The 24,441-nt window shown below is 43.7% G+C and overlaps 1 protein-coding gene across 11 annotated transcripts in view; it reads right to left on the bottom strand.

The window, feature by feature from the left end:
* hspg2 (heparan sulfate proteoglycan 2) overlaps window positions 1-24,403 on the bottom strand; it is an 84,821-nt gene extending 60,418 nt beyond the window's left edge. For all 11 annotated transcript variants that reach the window (XM_031845846.1, XM_031845849.1, XM_031845851.1 and 8 more), the window contains exon 1: window positions 23,986-24,403. In XM_031845846.1, the coding sequence (XP_031701706.1) occupies window positions 23,986-24,054 (69 nt within the window). In that variant the 5' untranslated portion in view covers window positions 24,055-24,403. The remainder of the gene's footprint in view (window positions 1-23,985) is intronic.
* Window positions 24,404-24,441: the final 38 nt, after the last annotated feature.

The raw sequence follows: 24,441 nt of genomic DNA, 5'->3' as shown, positions 1-24,441 counted from the left end.
ACACACACACACACACACACACACACACACACACACACACACACACAAAGGAAACAATCCCACATGAACATGCAACCGTGAAAGCCAAGGAAAGCAGCTGAGGTTGACATCAGAATGACTGGATGACATAAATCTGTTGAAAAAAAAAAAAAAAAAAACACACGACCAGCTCCTTGCTCTGGAATTAGGAAGGAGTCTATCACAGAAACATGAGGTCACCTGCTTTGAGCTAAATGCCAACATCAGAATGCTAACATGCTCATAGTGACTATTTGGAACGCGCTGATGTGTATAATGTGTAGCATGTTCACCATCTTAGTTTAGCAGTAACACAATCTTGATTCACATTTGGTCAGCGCCGCATAGTGGGACAGTTTGCTCAGAGTTCACTTGCAGTGATTGACGCTGCGTTGGAGACTCCTCGGCTCTGATTGGTTGTTTTCCTTCATGCGTGGTGGGGCAGAAGAAAATGATTTTTTTCACAGAGTATCTGTCTCATGCACTGTGAGGATATAGTGACAGTTTTTGGCAAATATGACAATATCTTGTTTTTTTTTTTGATAAACCTACTGAACCTTTAATATCTGTATCACAACTCATGGCAAACCATCCAACAGAGGTTCCAAAAACCACAAATGTCAACCTCACGGCGTCACTCAAGGAAAGGCCCGGGAATTCCTTCTTTATGAGTCCTTAAGATTCCTCCTCTGGGGACAATGAGCATCTGTATAAAATACCTTTTTCAACCCATGCACTAGTTGTTGCGATACTTTACTCTGGACCAAAGTGTTGACGGACAGACACTAACATTTCTAGAGGTGCAGTGCTAGATTACGCCAACAAGGAGAAAAGTGTTGTTTAGTTATGGTAACAAAGGATTATTTCAGTATATATTTCTATCACAAAAGACAATCCTTGTCAAGACACATGAATATATCCTCTCGCAGTACACCTGATAGACACACACACAGTCTCGAGGAGGAGACGCAAAGCTTGAGCAGCCACTCTCATATCTGATCATCTTCACAGCACTGTGCGGGTTTATTATCTCTCACCATCTCAGCATCCAGTCTGCCCAGACTCCGGCTATAAGTTTGGATACGAGCCTGGCAGGATGCCCCCCCCCGTGGCATTTTCCAGTTGGCGTGGTCCGCCAGTTCGTATTTCCACCTAACTCCGTCATGGTGGTTTTCCTATTTAAATGGCTCCAGCTAATAAATAACTAGATATATCCCCACAAATCCTTTCTCCCCTGACTGAACACCGTTACAACAACAATCCCGGGCCATTTTCAAAAGGAAACCGCTGACTAACCAAATTCTTTTCAGTGGTGCCAACCAGCCAACCATCAGTGGGATCATCTCCTGCTTCCCACTCCCTTGGGGAGGGGTTATCATCTGGACACGTTGGATGCCATCGAGACAAAAACCACCTCAAACTTAGGGAGAAGCCCTTTGCTGAGCGAGTCCACATTTGCACCTGATCTTAAAGCCAACATGTTAAGCCACACTTGTTTGAGAATGCCAATCTGGCCTCATCTTCGGGACTAAAAGCTGCTGCGACCTTTACTCTCAGTCGAGGCGTTAAGACACGTCTGTTGTGTGAAAGTTATATCTCCCTCCAGATAAAGGTCTTGACCGACTCTGTAGTTCTTTTAACTCCACTCCAGCCAGACGACACGGGCTGGAGTGGAGAGAACCCGCCTGCTCTAGTAGCTCGTTGCATTTCCAGAGGGACATATGGCAACCTGGTAGCTGCTCGGCACACACACACACACATATCCTACACACACGTGACACGCAGACGAACGCACACATTCCAGCCCAAAGGAATTCCACTGTTTACTTATGGAATATTCTGCCACAATGCACAATGTTTGCCTTGCGGGACGAAGTAGTTGTAGCTCTAGAAAAAAGGGAACAACAGAAGCCATGAATAATGACTGACGGGTGAGGCTATACAGAAGCCTGAGGACGGGCAATACGTTTATCCAGCTGTTAGCGGATAAACGACCGCATTTCGACCCGTGAACAATTGATAATAAATGGGACAGAAGCAGAACATTCTGGAAAAAAATGGTAAATGTCAAATTAAAGCCAAGATCCTTTCTTCCATCAGCTGTTGTGGAATCTTGCAGCTGGAGACCTTCTGTCATCTCTCCTTCCAAACAAATGCTGGCTCCTCAACATGCACATTTGTACTGCAAGCCTGTTTATTTCATTTCACAGTCACTGGCCATCAACAGCCAATCCAAAGATCCACAATTCTCCACAGCTTCCATGTGACCACAAGAACAATGTCTCATAAATGATTCCAAAAGAATAGCGGTGTCCACTGTCCATGTGTTCTCTTATCTGACCTGGTGGGATAAAACTAAGTGAAATGTTTTATCGTGAGATTTTTACCATCATAACATCAATACTGAGATAATGGTGTGGTAGCTAATTCACTTCCATTTACTTTTCCATATTAACCACAGCTGCTTAACTTTAACACTCCCTGACTGCTGCTTACTTGCAGCCCACTGTGTGTTGAGTTACTGTTGTGACAACATGCACAAAATTATAGGAGGTCATTTGAGCATTACTGGATAAAACACAAAGCTTATGGCCCTGAGGGATACGCTATATTAGGCAAATCAAACTCATAACAAGTAAAGAGCATGCGTAGGCTTCTTGCTATTCCACTGCCAACTCTTCTCAGATATTAGAGAATGTCAACATAATGAATCTTCCTGTAATGCTCCAACAAATACGACTTTTCCAAATGGGCCTTTCCAAAGGGGTGTTTATTGCATCTACATTCCCACATAAATGATACAGCAACTTTGACAACACACAACAGTAAACTTCATGTTTACTGTGATGGATATACCTGTTGTGAGTAAGGCAAGTGAAATTAAAGTGCGTTTAAACACCATGCTATAGTATAGAGTAGTTTACATCCCTGTCTGTCCAAAATGTCATCAGTTCATCATTTTATCCTGTTAGATATTTGTGGGGAATTGGCATGGTTAGCATATGAATTCTTGACTTGTGGTCAAAAACATGTTTTGTGAGGTCACAGTGACCGTTGACCAAAACATTCTAATCAGCGCATCCTCGACTCCAATTAGACATTTGTGTCAAAGTTGAGGAAATTGGCTCCAGGCGTACCTGAAGGTATCGCGTTCACAAGAATGAATAACGTGCGTACAGACAGGCGGACTGAAAGCAAGGCCTCCAGCTACAGATGCTGCCGGGGCATAAAAGTGTCCAGAAGCAGCATTATGAGACAAAGAATATACAGAAAAACATCCAAACCACTGGAATGGCCCCTCAAAATGTACAAATACATAAATAAAAGTGTCCAAAAAACACACACACACTGGCATATGGCAGTACACACAAACACACACCCACGCTCTCATGCACACACCATTATAAACCCACACTCCTGCATTCCCACCCCGGTTACATCTCTGTGACAGCCAAAGCCTGTTCGGAGGCAGTGTGAGAAGAATTCTTCATGGGACTTGATTCGCCCACTCGGCTAACAAACCCACTGGTGCAGCTGCAGGACAATCTGGTGAGAAAACATCTTAACAGGCAGAACCGATGTGTTACAGAAAAACACGAAGCTGCTGATACCGGACAAGAGTCCCACACAGAGAAGTGACGCTCCCCCTCATGACAACATGTAATGCTTGTTTTTGTCTGATAGAAGCAGCAGCGGTTTAGCACTTAAAGCCTCTTCTGAGCTCACGCCATGTATCTGCTTCTGCTCCCAGCAGAGCGTGAGATAGGCAGACGTAGACGAGAGGTGAAAGCTGAAAGAGGCAGCGCGCTGTATTGCTCACTCTTATCAATCGATTCAAACGCCAAGTTGTGACCTTTCAAGCGAGCAGTGCAGCTGGCAACTCACAGAAAAACCTTCACAAGATGAATTCCCCAACCTCTCCGACCCTCCGTCCCCTCCCGAGCCACTTTCCGCTCTCTTTTACCCTCTCCCTCTCAAAGACTAACTAATGTCTGCTTAGACTTGAAGTTGCGGCCGCGGACTAAACAGGAATGGAATGTAAACGTCAGAGAGCATTAAGTGGATGAAAGCTTGACACATACTCTCTTCTTCTCTTTAGGTAGAGTCGACTGAAAAGAAGGAGCTCGCCAAGCACTGCCAGGCACCAATGAGGACTGAGCTGCAGAACCCCCCCAGCAGCACTCCCTTTTACTTGACCCGCTTGCTATCAGTGGTCTGGCAGCAGGAGCATTAGCAGGGTTGCACAAAATCAGATCCATTACAGCACCTTGGTAGTGAACTAAATAAATTCTGCGCATGCTGTTTGTGATGTCCTTGGCCTCGTGTTTTTGAAAAGGGTGGTGAAAGATAAGGAGGCAAAAGGACAAGCCCTGGAGAAATGTTGCGTTTTTTTCCCACACACGGGCAGGAACAGGAGACACGGATGTCTCAAGGTTTCCCACAACAGGGCTGCTTTGTCTAAGTTTGTGTATGTTTGTGCGAGAGAGACAGAGGTCCAGCGTTTTTAACCCTTCGTCGGAGTGCCGGTGAATTAACGAACTCCCACCTCTGACACTAAAACCTCTGCCTGGGCCCCTTGCTGCATAAAAGGGCCCCGATGAGTGAGGCCCTTCCGCTCTCTCTGCCGCTCTTTGACATTTCTACAGGGGTTTTTAATCCAGAGTGATTGGAAGAGGGAGGAAGTGGAAACGCTCTTTCACAAGGTGCAGGGATTGTCTTCTCAAAGTGTTCCATGACTAATACTGTGGGTGCAACAAACACTCGGACTTTCTCAGAAAAAAAAAAAAAAAAAGGGGGGGGGGGGGGGGGTTTGTAGAGAGGAGTGACGGGGGGCCAAAAGTGAAGGCTAAGTCTGCATTTTTAAACACATGCTTGGAGTGCCTGCCTAGCCTTCCCCCAGGTCATTCATTCTGTCTCCCACACATTCTCTCTCCCCCATGCTGCGCATTTCACAATAAACTCGGCCTCCCACTGGGAATAGGCAGGAGGACCTGCACTTTCTGGACACGCATCATGCCTTTTTTTCTTTTATTTGATATATTCTGGTATAGTGAGGTGATGCACTGAGGACGATGGCATTAAATATATTCAACATACAGAATAACTGCAAGCGCACAGAAGGGCAGAATCTTTTATTCTGTGGTGCATATTTAAAAACTTCTATCACCAAAAGTATACCCATTACACCTGGATGTGACCAAAGAGATCCAACAAAAAGCTAGAAGATAGTCTGTTGTGTCTGCCCCCCCCCCCCCCCCGAGGGACAACAATCCTCTGTGGTAGAGCAAGCGCTGCCTCCCGCCTGTCAGCGTCTGCTCCACAGCCTCACACACTCCTCGCCCTTTTAAACCAACTATTTAGGGAGGCATGTCAAAATAAGCATCCAGCCTGTGCAGACTTGTGGATGGACGTCTCCAGAGCAACAATTGAATTAAAGAGAAAAGCGCTGCTGCTGGGATAAAAGGAACAGGAGGATAAACTGATAAATCCCTACGATGTACACATGTGCACAGCTGTAATGTGAGTTAATACCACGCCTAATAATAACAAGCCTGTGCTTTTACTTTTGCATGCTTGTTGTATTTTCCATACAAGCACATTTTTGTCACAGAAAAGCATTTGCAAGTCAATTTAACACATTTCTGTGACTGACACTGATTAACTGATTTTCCCGATGCAGCAAATGAACTTTTGCCAGATATTCCGCATAATTTAAAACAAAGGCTTAGAGTCATTTAATCTCTACTTTACTTTATGCGTGTCATCTCTGCCCTTGTGTGAGTCAGCCACAAATATCACAGTTTGCAAAATGGGGATGAGTCACCATAATGTATTTTAGGTTAAAGGTCAGAGCCTGGCGACACAGCGACCAGACGGAGAGCAGGGATCGTAACCGGGCTGTGAAACCAGACACCCTTCAGCCCGACACTAACTGAAACGCTATCTCTGACGGGCTTTTTCCAGCCTCAGTGACACCACATTCACAAGACTTGGGACTTGTTTGAACAGCAGTAGCGTCTTTTAATAAAAGTTTGGTTATTATAGAAGTTTGAACGAAAGACACTGTAAAACTGCCAAAAGTACGCTTATTCCCCCGCCGGTGCTTTTTTACACCAAACTAATATCCTTGTGGCTTCTTTACAGGTAGCTGAAAGTGTTTTTAAAAGCTATACTGTATCACTTTTTTACTGTGGGTGGGATAATAGAGCGTGACCACATTCCACCCAAACGTCCCTCTAGGTGTGAAGGTCCAGTTGACACCCTCAGGAGCACCCTCTTTTCAATTATCACCCCAGCAGGACCCTGCGTCAACAGACCACCTACAATCGGGGCTACAGAGAGCCCAGCGGTGGAACCTGAAGGCCCCCACCATCAATGAACAAAAGCCCTGAAGCCACCCCCTTATTTACACATGCAGGTATTAAGAACAGCACACACACACACACACACACACACACACACACAGGAAACACACTTTCTTAACGGGCATACAGTTATCAGCCGACTGCTTCGGCCAGGAATGAAGCTATTCTGCTTTAATGGGGCTCTGTGGTTTGTGGGAAAGACCAATTTATTGGATTTGAGGTTTAGCTCTTAAAACTACTGGTACTCTTACTGTGAGAAAAATATCCCAATGAATGTTTATACTCTTAATTGGTAAACCGAGGCAGAGCTAAAATGATCAACTTGCATGCAGAAAGGATCAAATAAAAAAAAAAATAGAAAGACTGAAGAAAGGAAACTGGAAAAATACGATCAAATCCCGTCTCACCTGTATGTCACATCAAACATAAACAGCATGAGAGTAATTCGCGGGGCTATAAATAGCGGGTGTGTTTCCGGTAGTGTCTCCGGGAGGAGGGGGACCGAGGGGCCAGCTACAGTTCCCCCAGACGACAGCTGACAGGCGAGGAGCTGAGACTGGTGGCAGCTCGGAGGGGAAGAGCAGCTCCGGCCCAGGCCTGTTTATTTATAACAGAGAGAGAGCCTTTGAAAGAGCTCCTGTGTCACTTAAGATGCCTGCTTTTCTTCCCACTAGGAAAACTCACAGGGATCAGGGATCTGTGAGGAGCCCTGACGATAAAGGGGAACTTCTGTATTTGTGAACCTTTTCCTGTGTTTTGGAGTCAAGGTGACTAATGGTGACAATAATTTCAGTATTGAGGGAGAGAGCAGCAGACGGCGGCCGCTAAACCGGCTACAAAGTAACCGCTCAGGGTAACTCCTCACCGTCAATGCACATCCACTAAAAGTGCTCGTTTTTGCCACTGACAGGCTCAGACTGTTATTATAAATGTCAGACAACATGGACCGTACGAAGAGATAACAGTTTTTCTCTACCTTTAACAGTAGAAATGTGAGTGAGAGTCGGAGAGAGGAGTGCCAGAGTTTGTAGTGTTGTGGTCGGTTGGAGTACAGAGAGCGTGGCGTATGCTGTATTCACACTGTGAGCGACACAGCAACATGCTACTAGTCATTTTCAATGGGAGCCGGTGAGATGAAGCTACAAACTGACGCCCAACACTTAATACAGTACAGAGCTCCCAACAATAAAGAAGAACCCTTCATGCTCAATGGTACGAAGATGTTTCCAAATATACTATATATGCGCAAAAACATATTTGTATGGACATTACTTCATGTTAAAACATATCACACAAGTTTGTCCAGAACTGTTCTGCACCAACTACAGTATATGTGAAATGAATATGATCTAAAAGTACATTTTCGCCACATCGTAACAAGACTCAATCAGACTGGTGACTCTGTGAATCACTGGGTGATTTGAGCGGAATGTGGATAATCCGTCTAGTAGCTGTTGAGATATTTCGCTGTATAAATGAAGATTTTGACCCGCTGGTGGCGCTAGATGAAAAGTGCGAGAATCACCAAAGTCATTAGGATTCATCGTCTGGACACTCTGGGTATCTGTTTACAGATTGCATAGTAATGCATCTAACAGTTATTGAGATATGTTTGTCTGGAACGAAGCGGTGGAGCAACAGACTGAGAGCCAGGCTGCTCAAGCAGCATGTCTGAAATGCAACGTATCAATCTTCTTTTTATTTTTTAAACCCAATGACAGAAGCAGCCACTGTGCGATGGCTCTTTGATTAAGCTCTGGTTTCCCTACATTACCGGCAGCGGCGGCGTTAGATTGAGCCGCCCCTCTTGCTCATTCTCGCCTCAGGACCGACTAATCTGACACCACCTGTTGACTTGGCCACATTCACAACGTCCCAAATAATCACAAGCCAGAGCTACTCTGTCTGTCAACCCCCCCCCCCCTGTCCCGTCTGTGTATCATACTCTATTAGTTCATGGTTACACTGTGTGGGAAAAGTAGGATAAGCAGACAAAATCTCTTTAAGTATGCAGCTTATGCAACCAGTTCTGGAACAAATTGGATCCTCGGAGCACCAGACAAACGCGAAGCTTTCCACTGGGGTGCAGAGATGAATAATTCACATTTTTACAATAATAGATTGCTCGTGATGAGCTGACTTTGTGAGAACAGAATCCGAGCAAACCCTCCAGGTGTTCCTGTCCGGAGGGAATCATTTCATGTTGGTAGAGCCACTTCCCACCGGTTCCCAAGGCCATGCTATTCGGGATGGCGATCTCATAATTAACTGGGATTTGGCGGGGGTACCATGGTGAAGCTGTAAGAACGCAAAGCAGCTCCAACATGTTGAGCATCTCAAACCAACAGTCTTTGTTTGGTAACCCAAGACGCACTTTGAGCTTATAACATCACCCCAAAACCTGCTGTTAACGGAACAAAACTCTTTGTTGGGCGCCATCTGCACATCAAAAGTCTTTTTTCTTTTCTTTCCCCACAACACTTTATTATTTTCAATAATACTCTTTTTTTTTTTCTAAATTTTGGCAGAGCTAACAAAAAGTCTACAGAAGTGATGGAGTGTGAGAACAAAAAATATTCTTTCTCAGCTGTTTATGCCATTAATATAAACATAATAGGGCTGGAGCAGAAACGATGGCTGTGTTCCTCTCCAGATGTTCTGCTTGGCAGAGCAAACAAGACAGTCTGATGTTGACAAAACCATCAAAGGGAGGAAGCAGAGAAGGTATTCAGAGGTTATCCTCGTCTTCCAAGAGCCCCCCCCCATCCTCCCATTGGAAATTACCTGACAGCTGTTTTTGCCACCATGCGCCATGGGAAAGCCGAAAGTTGGAGGAGACAAGAGAACAGAGAAATGACCTCACTTGCAGAACAGCACAAAATATCCATGAGCAAGAAGAAAAGGTCAGCTTTCATCACAGCCCACACAGACGAGCATGAAAAGGATTCTCCAATCTTTAACATCAAATATTAAGATTAAAAAAATATATATATACATGTGACCATCATGGGCTGGGTGCCCACATTAAACGATTCTAAGTAAATATGAAACATAGTGATACTACACAGAGCCATTCATCTGTTACGATAGTAAGAAAAATAAACTCATTTTTGTCTTCAGGCAAAAACTGCATTCAATGCAGCAGTAGTTTTAATGTTTTATTCTAATAAGGCTTTGGAGGGAGCTCCTACTTTCACTCACTAATACAGGTAGTGAACCTGACCTGTTAGATCAAAGAGTTGAGTAAATTATTCTTTCTGTTAAATGTCCATATTAACTGAAAGAAAACAATCTCACATCCTTTGAAAGGGAAAGTATGAGCACCATATTAACTGCAAAGACCTACAGTGTAATAGGAGGGACATCCAGTTAAAGTTGGACAATGTGTTCCTGGTACACTGGCTCTTATTTCTCTTGCAGGTACAATGTATTTATTCTTTCTTCACAATGAACATGGGAAAGAACCCTCGTCTAAGGTAGTCACAGTTATGGGTTAATATAAATAACTATGACGAATGACCTCAGCTGTTGTCACTTTACATCCAACATGTTCTAGCAAAACAATACCAATTCCACAAAAGAGACATTTATGAATATTAGGGCTCGATGCGAATATTCAACAATACAGATTTTTTGGGGGGGGATTTTTTTTTGAAGCCCTTGGGATGCATACAACACAACAAAACTATTGGAAAATGTTTTTTTTTTATTCAAAAACAACACAAACAACATCATAGAATAACAGAATCCTTTAAAGTTATTGCCTTTAATTAAACTGAAAGACGCGTGCTGCAGCAGCATTCTGCCGTCCATCTCAACCGAGAAAGGAGAAGTGTCTTGCCGAGTCCTTCCAGACTCATGTCCTTGAGACGAGCGCTTGCTTGTGTCGGAGCGTTCTCCGATGCAACCCATGGGGGGGCCTCTGGAGGCTGCATCACATAATGCGTGGAGACGTCAGCCTCAGAACGCTGCCGTTTTACGGGGAGAGAGCCCGCATATGTGACTGTGAGATACATCTAAACTCACACAGAGGGTTGAGGAGAGGAGGCGCTGAGCGCAGACAGAGCGGTGTTGACCCGAAGTGTGCACCGAGTCAAACTATGATTTAATGTGGTAAAAAGGTCTACAAGAATGAAGAAAATGGAGTGAGGCAAGCAACTTGCACCGACTGAGTTCCCTCGCATTCAGCCAGGAGATCGTTGAGGAGAACAGAAGTGGAATTCCAGGGGGAGATAAAAATACCTCAGGTGTTATTACACCCTCCTTTAGAGGCCCTGCAGCCAGAGCGGGTGCAGGACAGGACAGGGGTGAGGTCCGGTGAGGAGACGTCTCCAGAACTGTTTACCAATGCCTTACTATTTAAATCGCATTACCATCTGTAACTTATTACCTGCCAGCAAACAGTGTTTAAAAATACGTGTAGGGTTTGCTACTAGTCACTGCACATTCCCAGGAACCTCTATTACAGTAGCAGTCAAAGATGTTTTTGTCCCCAATTTAAAACTCCACACATGCATTTTTCCAGACCTATCGTCAGAGAGGTTCAGTACAGTAGGCCGTCTGCTGCTGTGGTCGGCAACCCCCCCCCCCCAACTCCCCTTTTGAGGTTAGGCCTGGACAAGAACCAATAAACACTGAAGAAAGCCATGTTTCAGAGAACGGTATGCTGGGCAAACTGCTGCCCAGCATACCGGCACACCCACATCTGCACAGCACACGACCCGAGACCTCCTCAAAACCGGTAAGCTCCCGACAGTGTGCACCTCAGTTAGACGTCATTACACACAGAGCACAGTATTCTGTTTGTACTTCATTTCAACTTTGCTTCGTCGTCTTCCAGAATAGGAGTGATTAAAACAATTTTGTCTCGACAGCGTGCAATTTTTTATGACCAAAAATAGACATGTTTAGAAGGAAACCTGCCCCCACTCTGGCTAGCAGCGCCGTGAACTTAAGCTTCGCTCTAACAAGGGACTTTCCTGCATCTTGTCTCCTATGTTTGGTGAAGGAAATCATTTATTTCCTCAAACCCGAGGATCAAGGCAAATCTTAACCACCCTCCAAAAAGTCAGCGAGCTTTATTTTGTTAACGATACCCTACAGCAGATAAATGTGAACATTCCTGAAGCCAATTATTGGGTTTCGGCATGTGAGAGGGGGATCAGGTGCCCACTAAAATACCTCCCTTCTGATTGGCTCTCACCCTCTCCATTCAGAATTTTAAACCCTTGGTTCAGACTCCCCTCTGTCACCCCCCTGACAAAGGATCAAGGGGCAGGACACTTGCAAAGAACCGGATTATGTTCTGGAGGCTGGGTCAAGGAGACGGCTCTGGGGAATCCCAGTGATGTGAAGGTTGGATTTCTCCAGGTGTAAAGCGCATTTCTTTTAGTGTCGGCTCATGTTTCATTTTCATCTTCTCCGTATTCTACAACTTCTATATCAAAACAGACGCAGGAAGTCACCCCCCTTGACGACAGGAAGAATTTATGAGAACAAAACTAAAACTTTTAAAGAAGTTTTGGCCGCTGTTGTTATAACACTTGAACACTTGAACAATGGGAATATAAGACAGCCAAAAACCTAAGTCAGTCTCAGAGCAGACTTTGGATAAGCAAACTGAGAGTGCAGGATGAAGATATGGTTATGAACAAGGGCCCGGGGACAAGCTGTTGGACGGGAGATAAACAGAAGTCCTGTCATTACTTTTGTCCAAGGTCAACAAGGGGCTCAACAAGAGCCTCTTGAGAAGTCTCAGACTCCTTCTGCATCAATTATAGTGCCGCAGGCCTGACGTTTAGCACAGTATCTTACATAAGTACAACATGCTTAAACATTCTATTTTATTATTATTTTTAATTTGACACCTTTATCCATATTTTCCCATAAAAACGCATTGCTGAAAGAGTAAATATGGTACAATGTCATTGCTCTACTTATCCTGTTTAACTTCAGATTACACCCTCACTGTGAGTCATGCATAAAACAGATGACATTTTGTATTTAGTCACTGAATGTATCAGCCAAACCACCTACAGTATATTCACCTAGTCTGGGAATCTTCCTGTCTAGACTATTTTCCTGCAGGGATCATTCACCAGTCTATCACACACACACTGGAAAAGCAAATGATGCCCGTTGAAACAAACAGATCCATAAAATGAGCTCAAGCTTATCTAGTCCTGTGCATATCTGGGTAATACTTGTGATAAAAGGGCATTTCAGTTCACCCGACGGCAGTCTTGATGAGGTCTGGGGAAGGAATTCCCCCAGACAGGACCACGCCTGCCGGAGCTTACGCTTTGAGAGCCAGATAAAATCCCTAAGCTAAATCAAACACTTCCTTTACTCCACTTACCCTTCCTCTACAAGACAGTCCCAAAAATAACCCGCCTGCATGTCCAGAGCAGAACAATACCTACTGTAAATGCAAAGACTTCACTACAGTGTAAACAAGACAAAAACTCGTTCTGGTGTGACAGACCATACGTCTGCATTCCCAGCAGAGACTCTGTGTGCCCATATACTTCTGAAATGATGCTGTTGGGTAAACAAGATAGAACAAATTTTCCGCGGAGTGATTGAAATGGAAACTCACCTTAATTTTATTTTATGTTTGTGTCAAAACTAACGAATAATAATCCCACCATTGGGTAGCTAATTGGAACAACAAACCTTTATTGAGGACATTCATTGCAGACAGTCTCCTTGTAAGCAAAGGCTCTTTAACGATCCCGGTCCTGTGCTTTGTAAAAAGCTCCCTTTACAATTATCCAGGAGCAGGACGTTAAAGTCAGCAGGTAACCAAAACAAGGTGGGTCCAGGAGGCCTTATCCCCTGAATGTAAGTGTTACTGCTGGTGTTTTTCAACATTTAAGACACAACACTAACAAATGATATTAGAGGCTACATTTTGCAATCAGGACCATGATTTTTCTTGTTTTTGCATTTACCTAGAAGCTGCAGGGGAAACTAAACTTTGCTAGATAATTTAGTTTAATAACACTCTACATTAAAGTCAACCCAGGGGCCCGACATCTGACAAGCATAAACAACGTCTGGGACCATCTTCCTCTCAACAGTTGACAGACGAATTTCACCTGTCCACATAATTCAACAACAGGCCTTAATTTGAAGGTGTCCTCGCACCTACAAAGACATCTGTTTGCCAGGGGTTTATGCAATAATACAAGAAAGCAGGAGTTCTATCCTGGCCATTCATTGGAAGCAGATGTGAAGGATCCATTTCCGACTATAATAAGAGGCAATTATAGGCAAGGGGCCCCGTGTGTTCGTGTGAAAATACGGCGAGCTCCGGTGGCTAATCAGCAGAGCGAACCAGTCAGGTACATGAGAGACAGCAGTGAAACTAACTGCAGCCTCCTCTACAGGCATGACTCATCACGGTGCTAATGGGACAAGCCAGCACAAGCCAGTTCATGACCCTTCAAGGGGGAAAAAAGTGCAGAAAAGGGATAATTTAAGACTCAGCTTTCACCAGTGAGGTTACATCACTCATTCCCGCTGACAGCTCTTCACCGTAAAATCTTTGTCTTCTCAGACAATAAGCAAAAATACAACAGCATTTTTTTTACATGAATAACAGTTCTAGAAATAAAATGTATTATAATTGATTTGACTTTCAAGTAAATCTGATGGTATTCATGTCAGCCTCCTCTACAAACTCCTCCTTCCTCAACATAATCCCAGGTATTCCTGCCCAGAGGGCTGCATGGGAGCAGGATGAGCCATGACTGACAGAACATGCTGTTGATGCCTTAAGAGTATCATAAATGTGTGTTTGAAAAACAACATAGACCCATGTTTTGAGTAAATGTTATTGCTATGGACTATGTCTTATTGTTACGGTGTAGAGACAGAACACAAAGGATCGTGCTTCCACGCACACATTTTACATCGAGCATAAGCGCTGTCGATTCAGGGGTGACATTCAAAAGAAAGTGCAACGGATACTTTTTTTTAAAAATGATTTGTATGTAGATGAGGCCTACATTATGGGTTTATGGCATGAGATGGACAAGCTCCACCTCTGGGCTGCAGCAGTAATGCTGACTTGCCCTCAAAGCACCCAAGGCTGATCAAACCTTAATCTCTGCCTGTCTGGTCGGCCCGTTCTAAAAAACATGAAAAAACGTCTTTGCGCTCATTCTTCTACTATCTCCCCAACATCTTGTTTTGCATTATCCCTGCACCAGGAAAGCCCCCGGTGCAACAACAGACAGAGGTTAGCCATGTGCCTGCAGGCCAAACTGATGTCTGGGTCAGAGAATCTGATTGCAGTCTGGCGGTGTGCCAAATTTCAGCCCCGGTGTGCTCCCCCCCATCTACACCCCTCGTACCCATGACAGGGTCATAATGAAGCCTCAGCAGGTGGAGCCTGGTAGGGAAGACAGGGCCTCTTCGTGCAGGCACAGCTGAAAGAGCCTCCTCTATGTGCTCATAGTCCACATAAATCACACAGGCTCTCAGTTCAGGGGAAGAACCATTTAATTACCCCTTTTTAAAGCAATAATAGTCTGACTTGGCCGGAGGTCCTGCCTGCATGAAGAAACGGAAAAGCGAGGCGTTCACTGTCTCCGATGATCACGGAAAAAAACATGAAGGGCAACTGAGACCTGTAATTTAGATTAGCAAATCAAATATATCTATCTTACAGGGTTATAAAGAGAGATCAAGAAAAGATCAAAATTTAAGAAACACGCTACTGTGCATTGATCTGCAAAGTTAAAACAGCTGCTTTTCCCAGAGCTCTCTTGAGTGATGTGGTGTTGTTAAGCCATTGATGGTGGTCACCACCTACTTACTGTAAACTGTGCAGCGTAACTGAGAACACTGGCTGACTAATGCTTCCACAGAAGTTAAATATTGCTGCGTCAGATAAACAACACATGCACAGTGATGAACTCTGGGTTGGTTTTTGAGATTAATCCAACAGATCTTCTCCTCTGTTCATGTCTCCATCTGTGCCATCTCTAATCAAAATTAAGCTTTCAGAGGCATGTAAACAAGCCTTTAAGATGAGTCTTCATAAGGCTCCTCATTCCACTGGATCAACAGATGGTTTGGGTGGAGAGAAAATTATATACAGCTCACTTTAATCTAAAAACTACAGAAATTCCCATTGCGTTACCAACTGTGTTACAAGGCCAACCTTCAGCTTCCCTCGGCCTGCCAGGTACTGAGTAGACTTGCATACTGTCAAGCCTGTGGGCACATGGTGGAAGCTAAGCTACTTTAGTCAGCGTGGTGGTTAAGGAGTTTCTGTATTTCTTTGTATTTAGTTGGCAATGCTCGACGTGAATAAAGATAGGATCTGAAATCCTTCCCTCAGCTTCTCCCTGATGCTTATCTGGAACAGCTTCAAGAGAGTTCTATTTCAAAATGATCAGAAGGCTCGATGGTGATGGTTTCCAGCAGCACGCAAGAAGCTGTGATTTTAATCTAGTGAAACCACCGACAGGGTCTGCATTTGTCTCTTCTCAATGGCTTTCATTCCTACGTCTCACACGGTAGTGACCGTCTATATCGCTGTTACACCTCTCTGTTTCAAGACAAGAGTGTGATGAAGACCATTTCAACTGTAAGACACATTCAGTCTTTACAGCTTCGTGGTCTATACTCGCGCTCACGCAACAGTGTAGTTCGCTCTAGCCTAATGTCATCTTGTTTTATTCGGCTGGTTGCGTTCACACTTTAAAGATCCTAAAAGTTGTGTCATTATCTTGCCGGATAAAACGTGTAAGTGTCATAAACGTTTGTTGGCCACAGAGTTTATTTTCTGCAATAATCCAAAATCCAATGGAAAAGCTTCCAGGGCTGGAAATACGTCATCCCCCATGCAGCACACTACTGAATGGAAGGCTTGACAGGCATAGCAGAGGCAACTAAGGGGGAGGAGCTTAGCCAACGATCAAAGAAAGTATTATATATTTTGGATTTATTAAAATAAGCAATAAGGATGCATTATCACGTCACTCCTGATACAGCCAAATATGTGCATTTGTTGAGCAATAATTATCTTTTCATGAATAATATAGTGTGTATGTGTGTGTGTATATACAGTATATCAAAGGCTTTTTCCATTACAACACAGTTTGGCTCATGGCGTGGAACATGCATCTTCAAAAAGCAGCAAACCTGAATGGAAAATATTTCCAACCAAGAAGCTCTGCTCAACTAAAACACGCTATGAAGGAAATTCTAATATCACATCGTAGCCGAGAGAGGAAATACAAACAACAAGGGTTTGTGCTTTTGTGTAATTAGGTCCACAGGAATTCATTAATCCTTAGTTCCAGCTTGTTACTTGCCAAATTATAAAAACTTGTGTACAGCTTTAGCACCGCACACCACAGGCCCTCCCAATGAAGTAGATCTTGCTGGGCGAGAAATAAAAACCTGTGATAAATGCTTTTTACTGCATTAAAAAAAAAAAAAACTGAAGATGCAGGGGAGATGTTTAAATAAAACTTGCTTATTGAAATATTCAGAAAAACTGAGAATGACTACAGATTATGGGGATTTTCAAATATAAAACATACTTCAGAGAAAAGCAAATTAAGTAGGAGGAAAAATGGGGGTTTGGAAAAAAAAAGAAATACACTGGGTTGTTTCTTTCAGCATATATAGAGCAGCAGATCTGACATGCACACAGGAAAGCCTGAATAAACTTTGCTTCAGGGGAAGTGGGGTCCTCCTGTCCTGCAGATTATTCCAGGTTTCATTTCCCCAACAGGATGGTGACTCAGCAAGAGACAAAATGTTTTAGACCCTCACTGCACCAAAACAATGGACTACCGGCAACCTCTTAACCGCAAAACCCATTTGCTTTCCAGCTCTACAGATATCTCATCGTGGAGCAAATCACGTGTCCAAACTGCCTGTCCTGTTGCTGGAGAAATAGGCGTGGAGGCAGATAGAAATTCGTTGTTTTTTTTACAGCAACTACGATAGAAATACTACTGGCAAGAGTGAGCAGAAAGAGGAAAGGACAGAGGGTGAAGACGACAAAAAAAGAGAAAGAGCTGTTACGTCTCGCGGGCGGCCACTGACATGATAACCCAGACCAGAGTGGTGCAGCTCTCCTCCTATCTCTGCTGAGGGCCTCTGCAGACAGCGAGGGAGCCGAGTGCATCACGGCGGGACTCTTCCATCAATTTAAATTTGAACAGTTGCTTCAAAAAGGCATTTTAAAGACAATTGATAGCAATTTACGTGTTGCTATGCTATTCGCTATGTCTGTCACGGTGGCTTTTTAATGTTTCCCGTTTCAAAACGAGAATTGTGTAAAAGGGGTCTTGAATATGCACTCGGTGGCTACGTACATGTGACTGTGCTAAAAGACTGAAGCTGAAGCTGCAAGACGCAGGAACAAAGGTGCATCCTCACCAGCTGATGGTGTTCCATGTTAAAGCAGTGGAAGTAAAGAAACAGCATTGTTCTGTTCTAGTATTGCAGTGTATGAGTATGATGAAAAAAACCTGTATAATGACACTGTTATTCCCCGTTATATCCGCTCTGGTGGATACATATAAAAGAACCAGATATCATTAATTTGTTAAATAATTTGCTAATTAGGCGCCTGAAGAGCATCAGACATGTAATGGCTGCCTACGAACAAGCTCCTGAATCTAACAAAAGTGAGCAGAGAAGAAAAGCGGGTTTCCCTGTATTTACTTTTCACTGAGCCGATAGATCTTGAAGCAAATTCCCTTTGCGAGCGTTAACACTTTAACAACAGCTCGGGGGGGGGGGGGGGATTTGCATCTTCTTAAGGTTACAATAAAGTCCTGAAGAGATGGCAGTCTGTCTGCTTTCGCAGGTGGAGACTTGTCGTACTGTAATAGGAAGTGGAGGCGGGGGTGCTGCTGGTCTCAGGGAGCGAGACATCATCAGCTCTGATAAGACACCAGGGTGGGATTTTTTTATAAACACTTCACAGGATGTCGGGTTCAAACAGACAATGGAGAAAAAAGAAAAAGAACGACAGCATTCCTTTAGCAAACTTAAGTACCCTGGAAAAAACAACAAAACACAAAAACGTCTTTGGTGAAAAGGGCACCGACCCCCATCAGAGTAGCTGTATACGTTGGGAGGAACCATACAAGACAATGCGGCAGCTCCCTTGAGGAAAAAGCAGAATGCCCAAGTGACTTCACATCAATGCCGCCAGCAAAGACAATGGCAGATCCAATAGGCCACTGACAACTGCAGAGCACCTTCAAAGGGAAAGTGTAATACAGTCAACTTAGCATTTCAATGAGGTTCTAATAAGTGCTAGCCTGGGTACAGCCTGGGGGGAAAAGCCTGGTGAGACAATGTGAAGAGATTTAAGAAGGCAGTTTAAGATGGGGAAAAAAGTCAAGAGTGTGTAACACTCTATTACAGTCTTTTGTTCTTCTTATCAAGCTCGTGTTAGATTTAAATATTCACTAGTTCACTATTCCCTGAGGAGCAGACTGACCATTAAAGGCAGCATTAAACCACTAATTTAGCAAACAATAGTGAATTACAACCTTTTTCCAAACTGAACAAATAAAGAATAATATTAAAATCCCAACAATCTTCATACAAGCAGACTGAACAAGTAAAGGGAGAAAAAAAACAGCCATTGTGATGTTTTATACCACAAAGTTTCTGACCATTAGCTGTGTTTTTATTGCGTGTGGTGTAGACTGTTGTGTCCTCAAGACATCCTGTAAACCCCACGGGTTTATTGCACCCGTGGGGTGAAGAGTGATATATACTGACTGCATATTTTACTGTATTTTTTTTTTTTAAAGATAAGTGTTTAACCGTTTCTCTGCGATCAATATATTTTTTTCAACTTCTGAATGTGATCAGTCACATCATACCATGTGGACAGGGAACATGCGATCTTCAGGATTCTTGCCTGGATATCACAGAAGTACTTTCTGCTCCGCAAAGAGGGCAGATTACAGGGTTCACTAAGGAGCGAAATCCAGAAATTGGGAGTGATTTAGTACCTTGCTCAAGGGCACTTCAGGAAGTGGTAAAGTATGACCAAAAACTGAACTATAAGAACTGTCGGCTTGTTCGGTGCAAGAAAAATGCCACATCGGGCTGGTAAATCTAGCAAATCCCTATCCCGATTGGGCAAGGTTTGAATACATAGGTTTTGGAGTGAGCCTTCTTAAATATTGTTTATATACTTAAATAAATAAAACTTGAAACGGCAAAGATAAAGTTTATGAGCCTTTTGGGTGGCATTAGAGAGGATGTGGGCAAAACTCGAACTATGTTTTTGCACCATTTGTTGCAGGTTTGAGAGAAAGGCGGATAATTAACTTAATTCGTTGTTGTTATTTAATAACCACTAATAACTTGTAATCAGAAAGTTTAAAGCTTTAATGATTCAATTACAGAATGCAACTTGAGCTGATAGAAGCTTCAGACTCCGAGGATAAAACATAAAACCGATTAACTGTGGTTTGAAACAAAAGCCGTCCACAAGCGTATGCTTCGGGGAGAAAAGGTACACGTGTGAAGAAGTGTGAATGGAAAGAGTGGGACTCTAGTTACAACAAGCGGTACTCGAGAGTATGTGCGCTCATGTCAGCACATGCACAGCGTTGCTGCTGTACCAGCTGAGGTGCAGCTGTGTTTGGAGTCGGCTCTTCTGTCCGACACGGATGCGACTCTGGGCATGAAAGTGCAACGCTGCTGCAGCCACAGAGCGCTGCGTATTGTGAGGAGACATTAGTGTGTGTGTGTGTGTGTGTCAAAGGCGAGTGTGGAGTAAAAATATTTGATCCCCCTTTAAGACTTTGATCCATCTCTGCCTTCTTAATTCCTAATTTGCATTAAAGCACGAATCACACAGATCTGAGGTTAAAGAAAAATATGGTTCTAATCAATGCCTGCATTGATTATTGTAAGAGTGAAATATGGTGATGGTAATATAATTGTTATTCTCTGTGTATACATTAGGCGTAGCTGTACTAATATCCTAGGCTCAGGTATGTAGGTACTGAGATCACTGTTGTCAGGTATTTGATCCCAGAAGGGCAAAGGGTTTTGACCGGGCTCCTTAACCATTATATTCTATTAATATAATAATACAAACTGCCATTAGCTGCAAATAGAAAGAAGAAAAAAAGAACCTTGAATTCAGGCTTGGGGTTGAGGCCACACTGTGTACCAATATTTTTGGCATATTTAGCTCATTTATTATAAATCATATACACTTCACACATGACTGCATACCATTTTCCAAAGCATACTACAACAAAACAAAATAAAAACATTATCCTTGTGTTGAAGTGTAGATGTGAACGCAATTTAAAAAGCCGAATCATCAGAAATGTAACTTTTGCAACAAATAAATGCAGAACATGCAGATGTTCACATATAACAATCACCTGGTTTATTGTAATGCTTTGGGTAAATGGATGGAAACCAATGGCTGCCGGGAAGGTAGTAAAATCATGAAACACTAAAGCATGATTATCTCTGCAAAGGAGGTTATGATTTCGGTTCGATTTGTTGGTCTGTTTGTCAGCATGATTACAGATAAACTACTCGCCCGATTGTCATGAAACTTGGGCGGAAGTGTGTCGCCTATTACATTTTGGAGTGCATTGGATTTGGCAAAGCTCTGCTCCATAGAAACAGATTAAGAGTCATGCTGACATTGAACCGTTTTCCGTTGTCATTTGACAAGTACAAAAGAAAATGGTGATTCCCAGCGTCTGTATCCAATGAAGCTATTGTAACAGTAGATTATACCCACAGAAAAACAAAGAAAATGGTCAGACGATCTTGTTGATGGGCCATATCCCATTTCTTGGAGTAGCAAACCCATCGTATTGACATTACACAAAGGCTTGCAAATTGCAAAATTGAAAAGTCAAATGGTGAACAACATGACTTGTGCAACTGTATACACAGATTGAAAGTGAAAAGTTGAGGAAGCTGGGCAGTGAAAGTCAAACGTGGCCGTGAAAGTGTCATGAGGCCCCCCCCCCCCACTGAACTGAGAACCAGAGTCAGGTTCAGAGTGCTCACCTCTCTGACCTCTATACCGGCCCAAGTCACACCTCACTGCATAGCCACCGATTGACAGCCTGCCGGCCGGCACTCCATGTGTGCCGATGTGCTTGAGGAGGGGGCGAGCCACTTCATTGCAGCCAAGATGGCCTCTCCCCCGGGGCTATAATTCAACAATGCGATGTTTACTGAGCCCAGTCTTCAAGCCATTATGTGAATGGGTCTGGAGGGGGCCGACCTTCCCCTACTGTTTAAACTATGGAGTGGAGTTGGTGTTTGCACGGCTGCGCTTTGCGACTCCACAGAGTCCTCATCAACTCTGTATGGGAATTAAACACCAGGTAGCAGGGTCTGAAACAACGAGGCGCCACACGGGAAGACCAAACCGGCTCGCCCTGGTCGATACGTTACCCAGCATAGACTAAATACGTCTCTGCATCACATTTAGCAGCGGATGAAGGGGTTGAGTTACACGCAGGACAGAAAGATAACAATTTACACCAACGACACACGCTCTGCAGACTTTATAGTCATAGGAATCCAGGCCGCCCCTCCCCCAACCCCAGTCCCACCCCAAAATGAAGTCAAGGGACACTTGTGACAGTCTATACTGGGAGAGATCTCCGAGCCAAAATTGTCAGCAGTGGTGCTCACAGTCGGGCTGATGTCATACGTCAGAAAACAAAGTGTCTTTGCACTAAAGTAAGACCAGAGGCAAAGACCTCTGGTCTTATCAATCCACTGCCATTTGTAAGACTCTTATGAGTGAAAACAGATTTGGGAGTAGCCGTCTATACAGTTTTGGAATATTAAGCTGTAAAAATACTCGACACCAGTACTGCTGGTGTTACACAGCAGGACACGGGCCCTCATTTGTGAGCTCCTACCCATACAGAGTTTTCATTGACTTTGATTGTTTGAGTTGATGCGCATTACCCTGACATTCCAGTGTGGAGAAAGGAGGGCCCGTAGTAAGTCCAGTGTGTGCCTAATTGAATCAAGAGGCAGTCCGCCTGCTGTAGTTCAAAGTCATAATGCAAGAAACAGATGCTTGCGGTTCCAGATAAAATTAAATTAGGATGGTATTGTTGGCCTAGCAGTCAATCAAGGCTGTGGTAAAAGCATAAAAAGGCCATCTCCTATTACCTTCCAGTGTCAGGACACAACAGATGATGATGGCCCTCTGGGGGACTGGGTAGCTTCTGTGGAATCGATGGTATTAAAAGATAAAGAACGTGTGTTGCCTTTGTCGATGCAGGTAATGCACCTTCTGTGTCACTTTGTGACAGCTCACAAAGTGATAGATCATGTCCATTCACGGGAGAGGCTCGGCGCTCGATAGCATGTCACAGCCGGATGGTAAATATACCTTGAAGTCATCGACACTTTAGCTTTCCAAACGCCTTTAGTATTACTGCTCATACACTCTATATCCAGCAGGTGAAAGTCTGCTGGCCAACGCAACTACGTCCCCTCATTCAAATAGGCTTTCCTTCATGTCACATCAACACAGATAGCTCAACCATGACAGCTCTGTTTATGGGAGGGCATAAATGTGAGAGACAAGATGGGATTTCTAGAGGGTGGGGGGGGGGGTCTATTCTCAGCAGCTAAAGCAATAGTCCTCCTCTATATGATTCACACCACAGATATAGTAGAGCAAAACATCTTATTTCAGATTGATGTATTGATAACGGATTCATCGTTTAAGTCGTTTATCAAGCAAAAATGCAAAGCATTCTGTTTCCAGGCTCTCAAAAGTGTAAATATATTTGGGTTTTGGGCTACTGGTCTGAGAAACTTAGCAAATTTAAGAAATAATATTGGGCCCAAAAGACATCTGCATATTTTAAAAAGATAATCAATAATGAAAATAACAATTAGTTGCAGTCTGGCAGTATTGGCTACTGCCTCATAGTGGAAGCTGGATGAATAAAACCAGAGGTAACTTGGTGGGGAATTCCCAATATGGTGCATTCTCCAAACTGCAGTAGATCTTTGGATGGAGGAGAAGGACATCTGAGAAGTGGATTCAATTTATTCCGCTTTCACATCTTAAAGTCCATGTATTTGCCAATGAACCCCACATTATTTTGATAAGGAAGTCAAAGAAAATAAATGGAGCGACACAAAGGACCAACAAACATGCAGTGAAAGCAGTGCAAAGTGTAGCCTGACTAAGAATGTTTAAAAGTTGGGGGGGGGGGGGGTCTATGAATAGCTTTGTTTCTATGGACAAACTTAGCCCGGCTTTACACAACAGCAGGTTCTGTTACTTTTAAAAGCGTCTTTACTGTACATGCTGATGTGACTGTGTGGTGTGGACCGGAATCTGTTATAACAGCCCCCGTGCATACGAGCAGCTCTGCAGACCACACTATTTACTGAACATAAACAGTAACATCAACACATGCCTGATGCTTTCTTTTTTTTTTCTTTATTAGGACATAAAAGCGCTGATTTGTAACTTCGACTTGACCTCTGAGGGAAATCAATTTTGTGTATGAATGAAACATCAAATCCACGGAGGTTAACACAGTGAAAAGCAAAGAGGAAGTGTGTGCTCACTTACAGTAACCAGCTGGCATGCGAGTATCAAAGACAGGATAAGTCCACAGATCGAGGTGGTCGGAGTGCCCATTTTCCACCAACCCAGCGCAGGCTGCGAATGCTGGGGCAAAGTGAAAAAGCGTAGTCCCTCACTCCTCCTGGCCGCTGGAGCGGTGTGTTGCCTGCACCTTTTTCTCACTCCTCTCCTCTGTGAAGAAACGCGACTGCTCCTCTGCGCCCCGCACCCGGTGGGACTTCATCAACAGGTAAAAGCGAACCTTTATCGCGCTAGTTGTGTTGTTTTTTTTGTTTTCTAGGTTGAGGGGGAACGTAAAATATCGACGCGGAGAAGCTCCAAAAATTGCACTCCGAAACTTGGGACTTGTAGTGTGGCTAAATGCAGTCCTGCAAAGTCCTATGCTGGAAAAGAAAGAGAGAGAGAGAGAGAGAGAGAGAGAGAGAGAGAGAGAGAGAGAGA

This window comes from Anarrhichthys ocellatus, unplaced genomic scaffold, assembly GCF_004355925.1.
Source record: "Anarrhichthys ocellatus isolate YVR2014 unplaced genomic scaffold, GSC_Weel_1.0 scaffold5, whole genome shotgun sequence".
In the NCBI taxonomy this organism is placed as follows: domain Eukaryota; kingdom Metazoa; phylum Chordata; class Actinopteri; order Perciformes; family Anarhichadidae; genus Anarrhichthys; species Anarrhichthys ocellatus.
This window is presented reverse-complemented; position numbering and strand designations above follow the sequence as displayed.